At 39.7% G+C, this 13,882-nt stretch overlaps 1 protein-coding gene across 2 annotated transcripts in view; it reads right to left on the bottom strand.

Annotated features, from left to right (window-relative positions):
• Positions 1 to 1,848: 1,848 nt before the first annotated feature.
• ATRNL1 (attractin like 1) overlaps positions 1,849 to 13,882 on the bottom strand; it is a gene marked incomplete at its 3' end in the record, with an annotated part of 538,576 nt that continues 526,542 nt past the window's right edge. Inside the window, exons 29-30 of one of the 2 annotated variants that reach the window (XM_082002290.1) lie at positions 3,874 to 3,924; positions 1,849 to 1,973 (exon numbers count right to left, since the gene is read on the bottom strand). In XM_082002290.1, the coding sequence (XP_081858416.1) occupies positions 1,849 to 1,973; positions 3,874 to 3,924 (176 nt within the window). The remainder of the gene's footprint in view (positions 1,974 to 3,873; positions 3,925 to 13,882) is intronic. The other variant, XM_082002291.1, reaches the window with a different exon arrangement.

Raw genomic sequence — 13,882 nt, 5'->3', positions numbered from 1 at the left:
TCAAAACAATAGAGCAGTCATGGTTAGATGCAACCTAATACTCCTGTATAAGATATAACTACATACTGTACAATTGTTTCTTTTTATAGTTATTTTTACATTTAGTCCTCATCAAAATTAAGCTGAATACTTCTATGTATGAATGGCGTTACGAAATAAACACAGCTCACAACAGGGCTTTATTACCGCTACTGCACCACCATGGCATGCAAGTAACTATGTAGTCAACTATAAACAGGAAAATGTCATCATTTTCCTGAAATAAAAAGAACGTGAAAAATACAGATATAGTAGTAAACATCAATTAACTTTTTATATCTTTCATATTTACCAAAAATCTATCATTACATGAGGTATTTATACCTCTATATCATTCTCCTGTACTAGTATGGTAGCAAATTTGGAGTTGAGAAACTATGCTTTCAACAAGCTCGTACAAAACTACTAGTTTCATATTATACTGCTGTCAACGTGTATTGTGGAAATGAGAACATGACACGTCTGCTACCTACCCCTTAAGCATTCTCATACTCTTTTGTATATTAATGAATTTTGAGTAAATAAAAAGACTGAGGGCCATTAAAGCTATCTGCTAGGTTACCTGTTGTGGTAACTGAGCCCCCCAAAAAACTAGTATCTTATAGGAAGGAAACTCTTTCATCTGCTTTTTGTTGCTGAGTACTGATTGTGTGAGGTTCCATAGGATGTTAGATTTGAGAACCACTGTTGGAAGCAACTTGGATTTCTAAATTTTTTTTTTTTTTTTTTTTTTTTTTTTGTAGTTATGCAGGGTAATTTCTTAACTGGTATGAAAGTGAGAATGAGATGAAATTCTGCAGCTGGGAGAAAAAAAAATCCATACTTTACTATAAAAACAAGTCAAAGCACTGACTAGGATTCATTTCTTCTGCTTGGAGGTCAGGACTACATACAGATACTAGCAAATTCAATATTGAAATGGGAGCAGGTAGAGTAACAGAAAGTTAAACTGTCCTTAGACTTGCAGTCTTGGAGACTCTTGGGAAAAAAAGCAAGCTTTATTGCAGAAGAAGCTTTTCCATACTCAATTAATTTTTCCAATCAGTTAGCTGGCATGGAGGACCCACATGCGCTCTTCGTAAAATATATAATTCAGAATTTAGAATAGACTCTTAGGTACAGAAACATGAAAGCCCACCCATCACTGCTGCAAGATTATGTTTCTGGGGCTTCTGCAAAGTAAAGAAAAATAGTCATGACATGCTCAAATCAAGTTTTTTTTTATGGAATTATCTTTCAAATATTCTGTATGGTGTTCTCAGGTTATACCTATGATAAATTCAAAAGCTGCCTACCTATTTCGGGCAATGATAAAAGAACACCTAAATCTAAATGATGCTCTTTAGTTCCTGCTTGCTGGAAAGAAATCTTAATGCTGATTACAAGGAAAGGACTGTACAATTCTCATTGTTACATTAAGCTATACAAAAATGTCCTTTAGTTTCCTGGAATCTGCTTAATTTTTAATTATACAATTCCCTTCTACATTACAAAACAGTTTTTCCCAGTTCTGTTCAAAGATTTTCCCTGCTCTGATATGTTCAAGGTTAAGAACACTAGGTATTTTATTTCATACTTTGTTGGTAGCAGAATCCACTCTTTTTATTAAAGCTCATCAAATGTACTCATACCTACCATAAGTTTGTTCTGCTTTGGGGTACAGTAGGCTGCGTGACTAAAACAGAGAACAGTACTTCATATGTTCATTCATAGATTTGCCTCCATAAAAACTGAGGCTGTAGTATAGCTTTCAATGGAAGCCATTTAAAAAGAAAACATTACAGAATATACAATAGTAGTTTTTGAATCTCAGACACAAGTTCCCTGGCGTGTTGAAAGATGATGTTTTCGATTTCTGACTCCTGAACCCTTATCTTTACAGTCCGCAGGCTTCTGTTGTGAAATGTCTATCAGTGCACTTGCAATTGCAAGACCTGTAAGATAAATAAAGGAAAAAACAAAATTTAATGCCCAGCTTTCCTGCGAAGGGTTCCAGAGCAGTATGCTGTACAAGTGAAGTTTCTGTAGTTTCCCAGAAGTGTTCAGTTTTATTTCGGATTAGATAACAAGTTCTCACTATCTAAAATGCTGCCTGGTACCAATGAAGAAATGGAGGAAGAAAAAAATGCGGTTAAGACACTAGACTGGAAATCAGGAGAACTGAGTTCTATTTAATTCTCTTATTGATTTGTTGTGCGATTTTAGCATCACCTCTATTTATCACCATTTTCTTGGTTATATGGACCAACAACTCTCTGACATGGATTTTCTCTTATTAAACATTTGTGCATTGCATTTAGAAACGGATGAAACTATCAAACCAGAAAATAAGAGACAAATGGAGACCACAGTTAAGACAAAATTGTACCCTTGAATACTTCCCTTTGCAATATATTTGACTTCCTAATTTGGAAATATTCGGAGGTTGGTATTTACTATGAACAAAAAGATATGAAAATATCTTTCCAGAATGCATAGGTTTGTGAACAAACCCTGAACGGTGGTGGTGCTGGCCTGGGTAAATTCTAAAGGTTTTCAGCTCACCAAAACTCTTCTTTTTCGAATTCTGGTTAAGTTGTTGATATTCCATGACCTGTTATAATCTTAACAGAGTATTACAGAGGGCATGGACAGGCATGCTTGGGAAATGATTAGTTTAAGTATTTACTCTTCCATTTGCTCTTTATTGCATGCTTGCTAGAAATTACTGACTTCTGCTGAAATGCTGTGACTGACACACTTAATACCTGGTAGTTCTGAATTTTTAAATTCACACGAGTGATATTGAAATTAAATGGCTTAGGAGTATCCATTCATATGTTCTACTCCACCATGGCTGCAATATAACCATGACGCTTTTATCTGCAAAAATACATCTGTATATACCCATAACGCAGGCAAAGATGGTGCTGGTTGTCTATGCTGCCCAACACATCCCAGTCTCTCACCAATAACAGTACTACTCCACAAGGAAGCCTTTGAAAATACTTTTCACCATGTTCAACAGGCAGTCTCTATTTTTTAACTCAGGCCAATATCAAACTTGGTTTATCTATTACAGAATCCAGTTTTGGCAATATTTTTCACACAACCCCTCACTGCAACACTTACCTACTAAAAAACTGTGCAAAAAGTGTTTTTCACTTACAAGTGTTTCTACAGGCTTCTTTTTTAGTATATGATATACCATCAAATTCGGTTCTGGTTTCCAGTATCCTGAAAAAATCTGTGCTATCGCACACTGTAACACTCCTGTACTTAAGTCACAAAAATGTTGCAAGAACTAATTAATGTGCATACAGCTTTTGAAAATACACAGCACTAAGCTGTAAAACGCTAAGTACAATTATCATTGCTGCGTTTCAGGATATGTAAGAGCCAAGATTAAGTCATTTTTTTCGCATACCCATATATTTCCTAGCATGAGCTAGTGATGCCTTAAATTGGACTTTGATAAATTGACTTTTTGAAATCTTTGAGGCACCTTTAAAGTATCATCAGTACCCGGTATTAGCAAATTCAAGGATAAAACCTAAATAACATTTTGATGGTTGCTTACATGTGATTCTGTCTTTAGCTTAGGGAGTATGTTAAATGGAATGAATATCATTAGGAAAACGGGTTTTCCATTTTTGGCAAGATATTTTAAAATACACTTGGATATACGATGCTAACCTTACTACATAACAATTAATAAAAAAGAACTGTTTCCTTGAAATCTAATGCTGTATACTGGGATATACTGGCATGTTCTTAGAGTTCCATTAAAATTGGGTCACTCTAGAAGATCATTTTTCAAAACGTCACACAAATCATCTGATGAAATTCATTTATTATGTTCTCTATGCCCAGCATAGTTCCTTGTTATCAAAGCAATACAATTAACTGGGGGAACAATTCATTATTTCAGACTGGCAGTCTAAAGGAATTTCATTTACCAAGTCAAGCTGATGCACAGACACTGAAACCAAGCAGAATTTACATCAAAATACAAAAGAAGATTTGATAAAAATGCTGTGGCTTAAATATTCATTAAGAAAACCCCAACAAAACATTCCCTTTATTTTACAGATTTTGCATCTAAACAACAAATATGAACACATTTATAGTCATTAAAATTGGAACTGTAAATCATATAGTGCTCTGTACCTGTTATCTCCGTTCTTAAGGTATTTCATTTACCCACCTTCCCGAATGCTGCCATTTAAATATCCTACCTACCATCCAAACTGGTATTTTCCAAACCAGTACATGGTCTCTGGTTGCTTCTGAGTAAGGTGGCAGAAAGGAACAGTGGAGTCAGTAAGCATCCCTCATGGAGAATCAGCGGGTCACCTCTAATAGCCTAATTTCTGGAAATTCAAGTCTAGCTGCAGAACCAGACCAATTTTAAGTTTTATTTGTTTTTCTACTAAATGTTATAGAAATAACCTGACCTAGTTCTGTGCAGCTAAAACAACCTCTGGCTTGTTTTAAGGATATGTATGGAAAGATCATTAAGAAGTTAGCCCAGTCAAATATGTAAGTGTATTCTTGTAAGAGGTAATTGCATCCACAATGAGAAAAATACTAGAGAAAGCAATATGAACTTGGTTATCGTTAGCAGAAATATTGTCTTTCCTAATGGAAGCTAAATGGTGATCGTTTATTCTCAGGAAGTAAGTGTCTAATCATAAAATTGCTGGTGTGTGAATTTTTTGTCCTTTTTTTTTTTTTACAATTATGCAAAACAATTAATAAGTACAGGAATAAAATACAGCACATCAAATGAGATTGCCTTGAAAAGCGCATTCCCGATTTATATACAAACAGCACTTTAATTCTGCATTTGAACAAAAGCATCTGAAAAAGTCATTTGTTTTGAGATGCTCTCCTCCCAGTCTCTGTAAAAACAGGCAGTACTATATATTTTAATTTTGCAGCAAAACAGCTTCATTAGGCGTGAAAGGTTAATTGCAGGTTTAAGTGCAGTTCAGGGAACAGTGCACGGGTCTGTAGTGAATAGCACAGTCTGCTCCAGGAAGGCTGGGTGCTATAAACTGTTTGCCCTGCTGAAATGTTTTACTACCTCATTTACTAACTGTCTTCTTTTACTGCTTGTATTTGTAGTTCTTCTAAACCTTTAATAGCTACAGTTTTATTTCACTGTAATCAGATTTAAATGGAAATACCCATGCTGGGATGTTTAAACATTTTTCCTCTGATTGTATACAGCTACATTTGAACTGATGTAAGGCTACACTATCTCTCAAAGTAGAAAAAAACCCTTACATTGAAGAAGTTAGTCTTACATGCTGGTGTGCATATTTAAAACCTTTTTTCCTCCTTTATTGTTAATTTTAATGAGAAATGCATCGAGTTCTTACTATCTCCTTTGTTAAAAGTAAGGGAACAAAGAATGACCTCAGATTCATGGTTAGGTAGGTAACTGGAGCTGTTTTTTTCAATTTCAATATGTATTATTCAGAGATAACATTTTGACAGATGTCTTAATTTGATTAAATTCTACACGTTTTCATTGTTACGCAGAATCAGACCATTCACAAAGCTGAAGACAATAAAATAACTGCGACTTAGGTAGATCAATTAGATTTGTTTGACATTTTATACAAAATTATAGTCATTGCTTAAGGTGACCTTAAGCAACGAAAATAAAATGACAGCTGCCATACAGAGAGACTTAAACAGAAAAGACTGGGTAAACACTGCACTATTAAAGCAATAGCTTCACCCTTCAGCACCCAGCAGTCTTTGTGTTACATTCGTTTGTTGATTCTTTAAAGATGTGTTACTGTACATGCACACCTAATAGCGGACAGAGTCCTTGTATCATAAAGGTTCTGTTATTCAAAGTCTTCCCATTGTAGAGGATTCAATGCCCATGAATATCTGTACAGATGGATCTAAGCACTTTGGAGACATTCTGAGTAAGTGATGAGAATTCCCGACTCTAGTGCCTCATGAAGATGGCCACAGCACACAGTGAACCAGTGAAGACAATTTCATACTCATCGATAAAACTACCGGTTATTATGTAGGGAATTTTAATGAGTTCTGTCATTTATCATTATTTCAAGTTCATAAAGAGCTGTTTTGTAAATAGACATTGTATATTATGTGTGTATAAATGACAATTTATATACAAATTATATACAAAACCGCCTTGTTAATAATGCAGTTTTGTGTTATCTATTTCTTAATTTGGTGAAGCGGATCACATTCACCGTAACCTTTATGGATGCATACCAGGACTGCATCCATTTATTCTTCATAGGAAATATACATGGTAGCTGTAGCTTCTATAATGGCAGAGGAACATAACTTTCAAGAAGGTCGTTACTAGGGAAGTGTTTTTGAGTACCCACTGAAAAAAATTGCTCACTTTCTATGAGACATTGTGCTAGGAATATTCTTATTCAGTTTAGTTAGGTAAAATTTTCAAGGTTGTCTGGTACTTCCTATACTTTTCCTGTTTTCTCAACCAAACTTTCTCCAAGTGGACTAACTCATGATTAATTTTCATGATGAAAAGGCCAGAATGTTGTTTGGGCTACACACTTCTGTGCTATAGATCAAGTCGTGTCTGGAGATATCCAAAAGGCACATAAAATGGAACCAGAACAAAATTTAGGATTCAAAAGCAAAACCTTCTCCTACCCACATAAAAACCTGATTCTCAAGTGCCTACTTTGCAGAAGAAAAATTAAGAGTCATCTGAAGTTCAAGACTGTACATGGCCAGAGGAACCACTGTATCTCACAACAGAGCTAAGTTCATTTCAAAGTCAGAGAATAGTCAAATTCTTCATGTGTATCTGAGGGTCCTGATCTGGCAGGTGCGCCTAGACAATACCCAGAGATCACAGACTTAGTCACAGAGAAAAACAATCAACTGCCAAGAAAAATAAGTATCTTCATAACCTGTCATATTGAATGTTTTTTTATTTGAATTAGATTTTTTTAAAAAGGACAAGCTGAAAACACCTCAAAATCACAAAGTCTTTTTATGGGCTTATCTTCCTGTTTGGTACATGGATGTGTATTTTAAGTTGAGACCACTCTTACTATGAGAAAGATATATTAAACAAACTAAACTAACTAGGAAATTACTTTGGGCAAGTAACCCCATCATTTTTTTTCAGTGATAATTTTTGCTGCATGGGAATACAGCCAAGACTCCAGGACATACGTTTTCCTTTTCTTATGCATACCACTTAATTAAATAAGTAAAATATGAGACAGAGCTTAAACGATAACAATAATAAACTAAATAATGATAGTGTGGAATTAAATAGCCACACACTAGTAGAGAGGAGATGTCATGCTCCTTTGTATTGTACCCTTGGTATTTAGTAATAACAGTTATCTATAAGGGGCTAAGAAACTCTTATTCCCAGAACAGACTTCTAAATTACTTGCTGTCAGTTTGTGGGAAATGCAGACTATACAATAAAGGATCTTTTACTAAATGTTCAGCCTTTCCCAATTTTTCTCATTTTGAAAAGGAAATGGCCCTACATATTTGTGTGAAATTATTTGTGCTCCAAGGGGTCGGTAGTGATTTTTTTTTTTTTAACGGAGTCAGGAGTTTCCCCTTCCCTTTCACGGTGAGATATATCTCTAGTTTAGTCTGTAATCCAGGTCTGTACAACATCTGGTGCCTTTAAACTATCCAGCCTGCCAGTGGCTAAGAGACAGCATGGGCTGTTTGGTCTCACCGGCTATGGAGATACAGGGATTGATGGTGCGACCATGGTACACACACACTCCCTGAAGGACAGCTGACAGATCAGAGTCCACTTACTCCAGGCTAATCCACACAAATTTGGGATAGCACTTTGGGATAGCTCTTGTCTGTTTAGCAGGACAAACAAACACTGCAGTGATGAAAGGGACATGGTAACGTGTTGGAGACACTGTGGTAGTAGGTTGAGATTGGTGCAATTTACTGTTGATTAACTGAAGCTTTTTTCTCCCACCCACTTTTCTCAACTCAAGGCCTCCTGGAAGACAAGCAGCGTAGGCTTTATTGACTATTTTTTAAAGGAGCTAATATGAGATTATTGCATTTAGCTGGACTGCATTGTCAGACCCGTATGCCAGTCTGACCCGCGCACCTTGCCCAAGGAAGGCGGCACTGATAGAAGTAGAAAGGCACTTACTTAACAAGTGGGAGAGGAAGACGGAGATAATGGCTGATCTGAGCTGGGAGCGGAGCAGAGGATCTGAAACTGCATAAGAGATGATAGGCGGGGAATGGTAAGTCATAATGGGTCTTGAAGATGAATGAAGATGATATTTGAGGCAATAAAAAAAGGAAGTGCATGGAGCTACTAAAAATTATTTCTGTGATAGAAAAACTAGTCAAGAAAAAGATCTGCAATAAACATGGTTACAAAAGCAGTTGTTCAATATGGCGGTAGTTCAGAAGTAAGCTGTGGAGATCCTGGGCAAGGGCTTTTGTTTTGGAGATGCAGAGGGAAGGAGGTGTTTTGGAGAGGCTGCAGTGACAGAATTCAGTGAGACTATGCAGCCTGGTCAGTTGCACTCTGCAGCTGATGGAGGGCAACTGACGCCAAGGGGCAAAAGGATTCTTGCTCATGAGCTGGCAGGTCTCATTGAGAGGGCTTTAAACTAGATTTGGAGGGGGGAGGGGATAAAACCAGGCTCACTAGAGTTGAACCTAGGGGTAGGTTCAACGTGCCAGAGTTGAAATTGATAGCCCAGCTCAGGTGCATCTACACCAATGCACACAGTGTGGGCACCAAACAGGAGGAGCTGGAAGCCATTGTGCAGCACGACAGCTATGACGTAGTTGCCATCACAGAAACATGGTGGGATGCTTCTCATGACTGGAGTGCTGCAATGGATGGCTATAAGCTCTTCCGAAGGGATAGGCATGGAAGGAGAGGCAGTGGGGTGGCTCTGTATGTTAGAGAGTGTTTTGATTGCATAGAAATCGAAGATTGTGAAGACCAAGTGGAGTGCTTGTGGGTAAGGATGAGGGGGAAGGCCAATGAGGCAGATATCCTGCTGGGAGTCTGTTACAGGCCACCCAACCAGGATGAAGAGACGGATGAGACATTCTATAAGCGACTGGCGGAGGTCTCGCATTCGCTGGCCCTTGTTCTTTTGGGGGACTTCAACCTACCAGACATCTGCTGGAAGTATAACACAGGAGAGAGGAAACACTCTAGGAGGTTCCTGGAGTGTGTGGAGGATAACTTCCTGACACAGCTCGTGAGTGAGCCCACCAGGGGAGGTGCCTTACTGGACCTGCTGTTTACAAACAGAGAAGGACTGGTGGGAGATGTGGTGGTTGGAGGCCATCTTGGGCTTAGCGACCACGACATGATAGAATTCTCAGTTGTGAGTGAAGTAAGGAGAGGGGTCAGCAAAACTGCTATCATGGACTTCCGGAGGGCAGACTTTGGCCTGTTCAGGTCACTGGTTGAGAGAGTCCCTTGGGAGACAGTCCTGAAGGACAAAGGGGTCCAGGAAGGCGGGACAGTCTTCAAGAAGGAAATCTTAAAGGCGCAGGAGCAGGCGGTCCCCATGTGCCATAAGAAGAGCTGGCGGGGAAGGCGACCGGCCTGGCTGACAGGGAGATTTTGCTGGGACTCAGGGAAAAGAGGAGAGTTTATCACCTCTGGAAGAAAGGGCAGGCAACTCACGAAGAGTACAAGGATCTCGTTAGGTCAAGCAGGGGCAAAATTAGAAAGGCAAAAGCCCAGCTAGAGCTCAGTCTGGCCACAGTCGTAAAGGATAATAAAAAATGTTTTTACAAATATATTAACAACAAAAAGAGAGGCAAGGAGAATCTCCATCCCCTACTGGATATGGCAGGGAACATTGTCTCCAAGGACAAGGCTGAGGTACTTAATGCCTTCTTTGCCTCAGTCTTTAATAGCCAGTCCAGGTATCCACAGGGTATTCAGTCCCCTGAGCTGGAAGACAGGGATGGAGAGCACAATGTACTCCTCATAATCCAGGAGGAAGCAGTCAAGGACATGCTAAACCACCTGGACACCCACAAGTCTATGGGGCCTGATGGGATCCACCCGAGAGTACTGAGAGAGCTGGCGGAGGAGCTTGCCAAGCCACTCTCCATCGTTTATCAGCAGTCCTGGTTAACAGGGGAGGTCCCAGAAGACTGGAGGCTTGCCAATGTGACGCCCATCTACAAGAAAGGCCGGAAGGAGGATCCTGGGAACTACAGGCCTGCCAGCCTGACCTCTGTACCAGGGAAGATTACGGAGCGGTCGGTCTTGAGAGTGCTCACAGGGCACCTGCAGGACAACCAAGGGATCAGGCCCAGCCAGCATGGGTTCATGAAAGGCAGGTCCTGCTTGACCAACCTGATCTCCTTCTATGACCAGGTGACCCGCCTAGTGGATGAGGGAAAGGCTGTGGACGTTGTCTACCTGGACTTTAGTAAAGCCTTTGACAGCGTCTCCCACAGCATTCTCCTGGAGAAACTGGCAGCTCGTGGCTTAGACAGGTTTACTCTTTGCTGGGTGAGGAACTGGCTGGATGGCCGAGCCCAGAGAGTTGTGGTGAATGGCGTTAAATCCGGCTGGCGGCCGGTCACGAGTGGTGTTCCCCAGGGCTCAGTTCTGGGGCCAGTCTTGTTCAATATCTTTATCGATGATCTGGATGAGGGGATCAAGTGCTCCCTCAGTAAGTTTGCAGACGACACCAAGTTGGGTGGGAGTGTTGATCTGCTGGAGGGTAGGAGGGCTCTGCAGAGGGATCTGGACAGGCTGGATCCATGGGCAGAGGCCAACTGTATGAGGTTTAATAAGGCCAAGTGCCGGGTCCTGCACTTCAGCCACAACAACCCCATGCAATGCTACAGGCTTGGGGAGGAGTTGCTGGAGAGCTGCCCGGCGGAAAGGGACCTGGGGGTGCTGGTTGACAGCCGGCTGAATATGAGCCAGCAGTGTGCCCAGGTGGCCAAGAAGGCCAACAGCATCCTGGCCTGTATCAGAAATAGTGTGGCCAGCAGGAGTAGGGAAGTGATTGTGCCCCTGTACTCGGCACTGGTGAGGCCGCACCTTGAATCCTGTGTTCAGTTTTGGGCCCCTCACTACAAGAAGGATGCTGAGGTGCTGGAGCATGTCCAGAGAAGGGCAACGAAGCTGGTGAGGGGGCTGGAGCACAAGTCTTATGAGGAGCAGCTGAGGGAACTGGGGTTGTTTAGTCTGGAGAAGAGGAGGCTGAGGGGAGATCTTATCGCTCTCTACAACTACCTGAAAGGGGGTTGTGGTGAGGTGGGTGTTGGTCTCTTCTCCCAAGTAACTAGTGATAGGACAAGAGGAAATGGCCTCAAGTTGCGCCAGGGGAGGTTTAGATTGGATATTAGGAAAAATTTCTTCACTGAGAGGGTGGTCAGGCATTGGAACAGGCTGCCCAGGGAGGTGGTGGAGTCGCCATCTCTGGAAGTGTTCAAAAAACGTGTGGATGTGGCACTTCAGGACATGGTTTAGGGGACATGGTGGCGCTGGACTAATGGTTGGACTTGATCTTGAAGGTCCTTTCCAACCTTAGTGATTCTGTGATTCTGTGATTCTGGTGGTGAGGAAGAAAAGGAATGGAGTCAAAGAATATTTGGGCAAGACCACAGGGACAGCAAGGGTAATATTGTCAATTAACAAAGATTCAAGGGAAAATGGTAGAATACAAATTAATATGGAGAAATGTAAAAATGTTGTTGGAATGAAAATTAAACTATGTAAAACTGGTCTGTAATATAACCTCTTGGGGAAGGGTAACCCAAATTCAGAATATGGAATAGCAACTTCCATTAAAGTGAACTAAATACATGTATTTTCTACAAAGGAAGAAATTTAACTACAGATACATTTGGACTAGTTTAGTAACAGTTCCTAAAGCTGCAATACTTATCAGTACTACATTTCACTTAATAAAGTAGGCATGACATTTAGTCAGGAAATGTATTCTTCTCACAGAATGGCAGAGCTAAGAGAATTAAAGCATCTTGATGTTTTTGTCTAAGAAGTTTTACCTTGGCAGCAGTTACAGACAAGTGATCTATTGTTCGACCATTCTTTTATTCCATTATTGTGATTTTTGGACCTCAGACCACAAATGGTAATTTCAGAATTAATAGCCCAATGTTCTGTTGTCTTTCCCAACATGGCTTATTTTATACAAAATGATGGCAGATTTTTATGTGCAATTTTTTTTCCTTTTACATTAAAAAATAAGAAACAAGTAATTACTGCATGAATAATTACGCATGTGACCAGACTTTCTCTATCCTGCGCATTTCTTGGATGTAAGTTGTGGAGTCTCAAACAGGTGTATCAGTAGCAAAATATGTTTACATGCTTAGGGGGGAAAAAAGCAAATTTATAGGATAAGTAACATTTTTAGAAAGCTGTCAATCAAATACATGTATGACAAATCACCTATAATTGACAGAATAATTGCTATTTTAAGTTATTAGCAAAACAAGGGGTTTGGTTTTTAACCGATGGCTATTAAAAACACCTAAAAAGGAATCACCTGCTTAGAATATGTGAAAAACTCATGCAGATTAATTCCTTGATGCTCTCCCACTGCATATTATACATCATGTGTTAAAATGCAAGTAATTACACAGGTTTCTATAATGGACAGTAATATTTGAAACATTTGGATTTTTTTTCACATCAACTATTAAATTTTCAGTTTGATTACATCTCCTTTCCATTGAATCATTTATCCATATGTTATGAAAAACATCTCTGTTCTTGTGATGTTGTGCATCCATTTAATTTGTTTTCAAGAAAATCACTATAAACTAATTTGTTACTCTGCAAGAATTTGGTGAGATGCATTAATCATGCCAGAATCTAATTTGGTCTTGTAAACCTATTTCTGTAGAAGAGAAAAAAAATCTACTTGGGGTACAGAAGCAGCACTATTTTCACTTACTTTTAGCAATACCTGGGTAAATACAAACAAAATTATACTTGGTTTTGTTTAGAAGTCAGTATCACAGCCGTGACCCAGTTGGGGCTCGTTTACGAGCCTTTTTATAATAATTAGAAACATTTGGATTGCAAAAGCCTCCTCCAGACCTGTACACTTGAGGTTACTGGTACAGCGTTATTTTAGTCTGTCTCTGCCTTCAGCAATCTCCTTTGATTGGCATCATGCATGCCAATCAGAGAAAAGTGAAGATAGGGAACCTGTAAAAAATTGTGAACTTCAGTTACAACACTTTTAAAGCTTTTTACCCAAATCCATTCATGGAGGTTAAACTCTCTAACCACCGCGATGAAAGCTAAAGCCTTACTAAGCATTGTGAGTAGGACGAACACCTGTGAGACAGAGATTTACTGTTCATACAAACAGGCTGTGATCGACACTCCATTAATACAGGGCTGAACTGTCATTTCATGCAATTAAGTAATCAGACTACCTGCATATACGTGTGTCCCTATATGTGTATGAATGTCTGGGGAACAGAAGGTTCAAACAAAGCAGAACTGTTAGGAGGAGAGAAGGCAGAGGTTTTCACTGGGGTTTGTTTCCCTCCGGACACGCCTCACTTGCAGGGAGCGATTTAAAGCCAATATCCTCCTTTCTGTAGAGGAAATCCGGGGTGATTAACCTCACCAGGTGAAATTCAGTTTTTGTGAACATCTCCCTAGTGTTCCCACTGGGTCATAATGTAAATTGTCAGATTTCCAGCTTTACTACTCTTCTCCTCACAACAAAACATACAACCTTAAAGACAACAGGTTTAAAGACCCAAGAGGGGATGGTTCTGCGCCCACTGGAGATGAAACAATACTACTTACATTATCATTTATTTTTAAGGGAGAAGATCA

This window comes from Phaethon aethereus, assembly GCF_964289735.1.
Source record: "Phaethon aethereus genome assembly, chromosome: 7".
Taxonomy (NCBI): Eukaryota; Metazoa; Chordata; class Aves; order Phaethontiformes; family Phaethontidae; genus Phaethon; species Phaethon aethereus.
The sequence above is the reverse complement of the archived record's forward strand: the minus strand, read 5'-3'. Positions and strand labels throughout refer to the sequence as shown.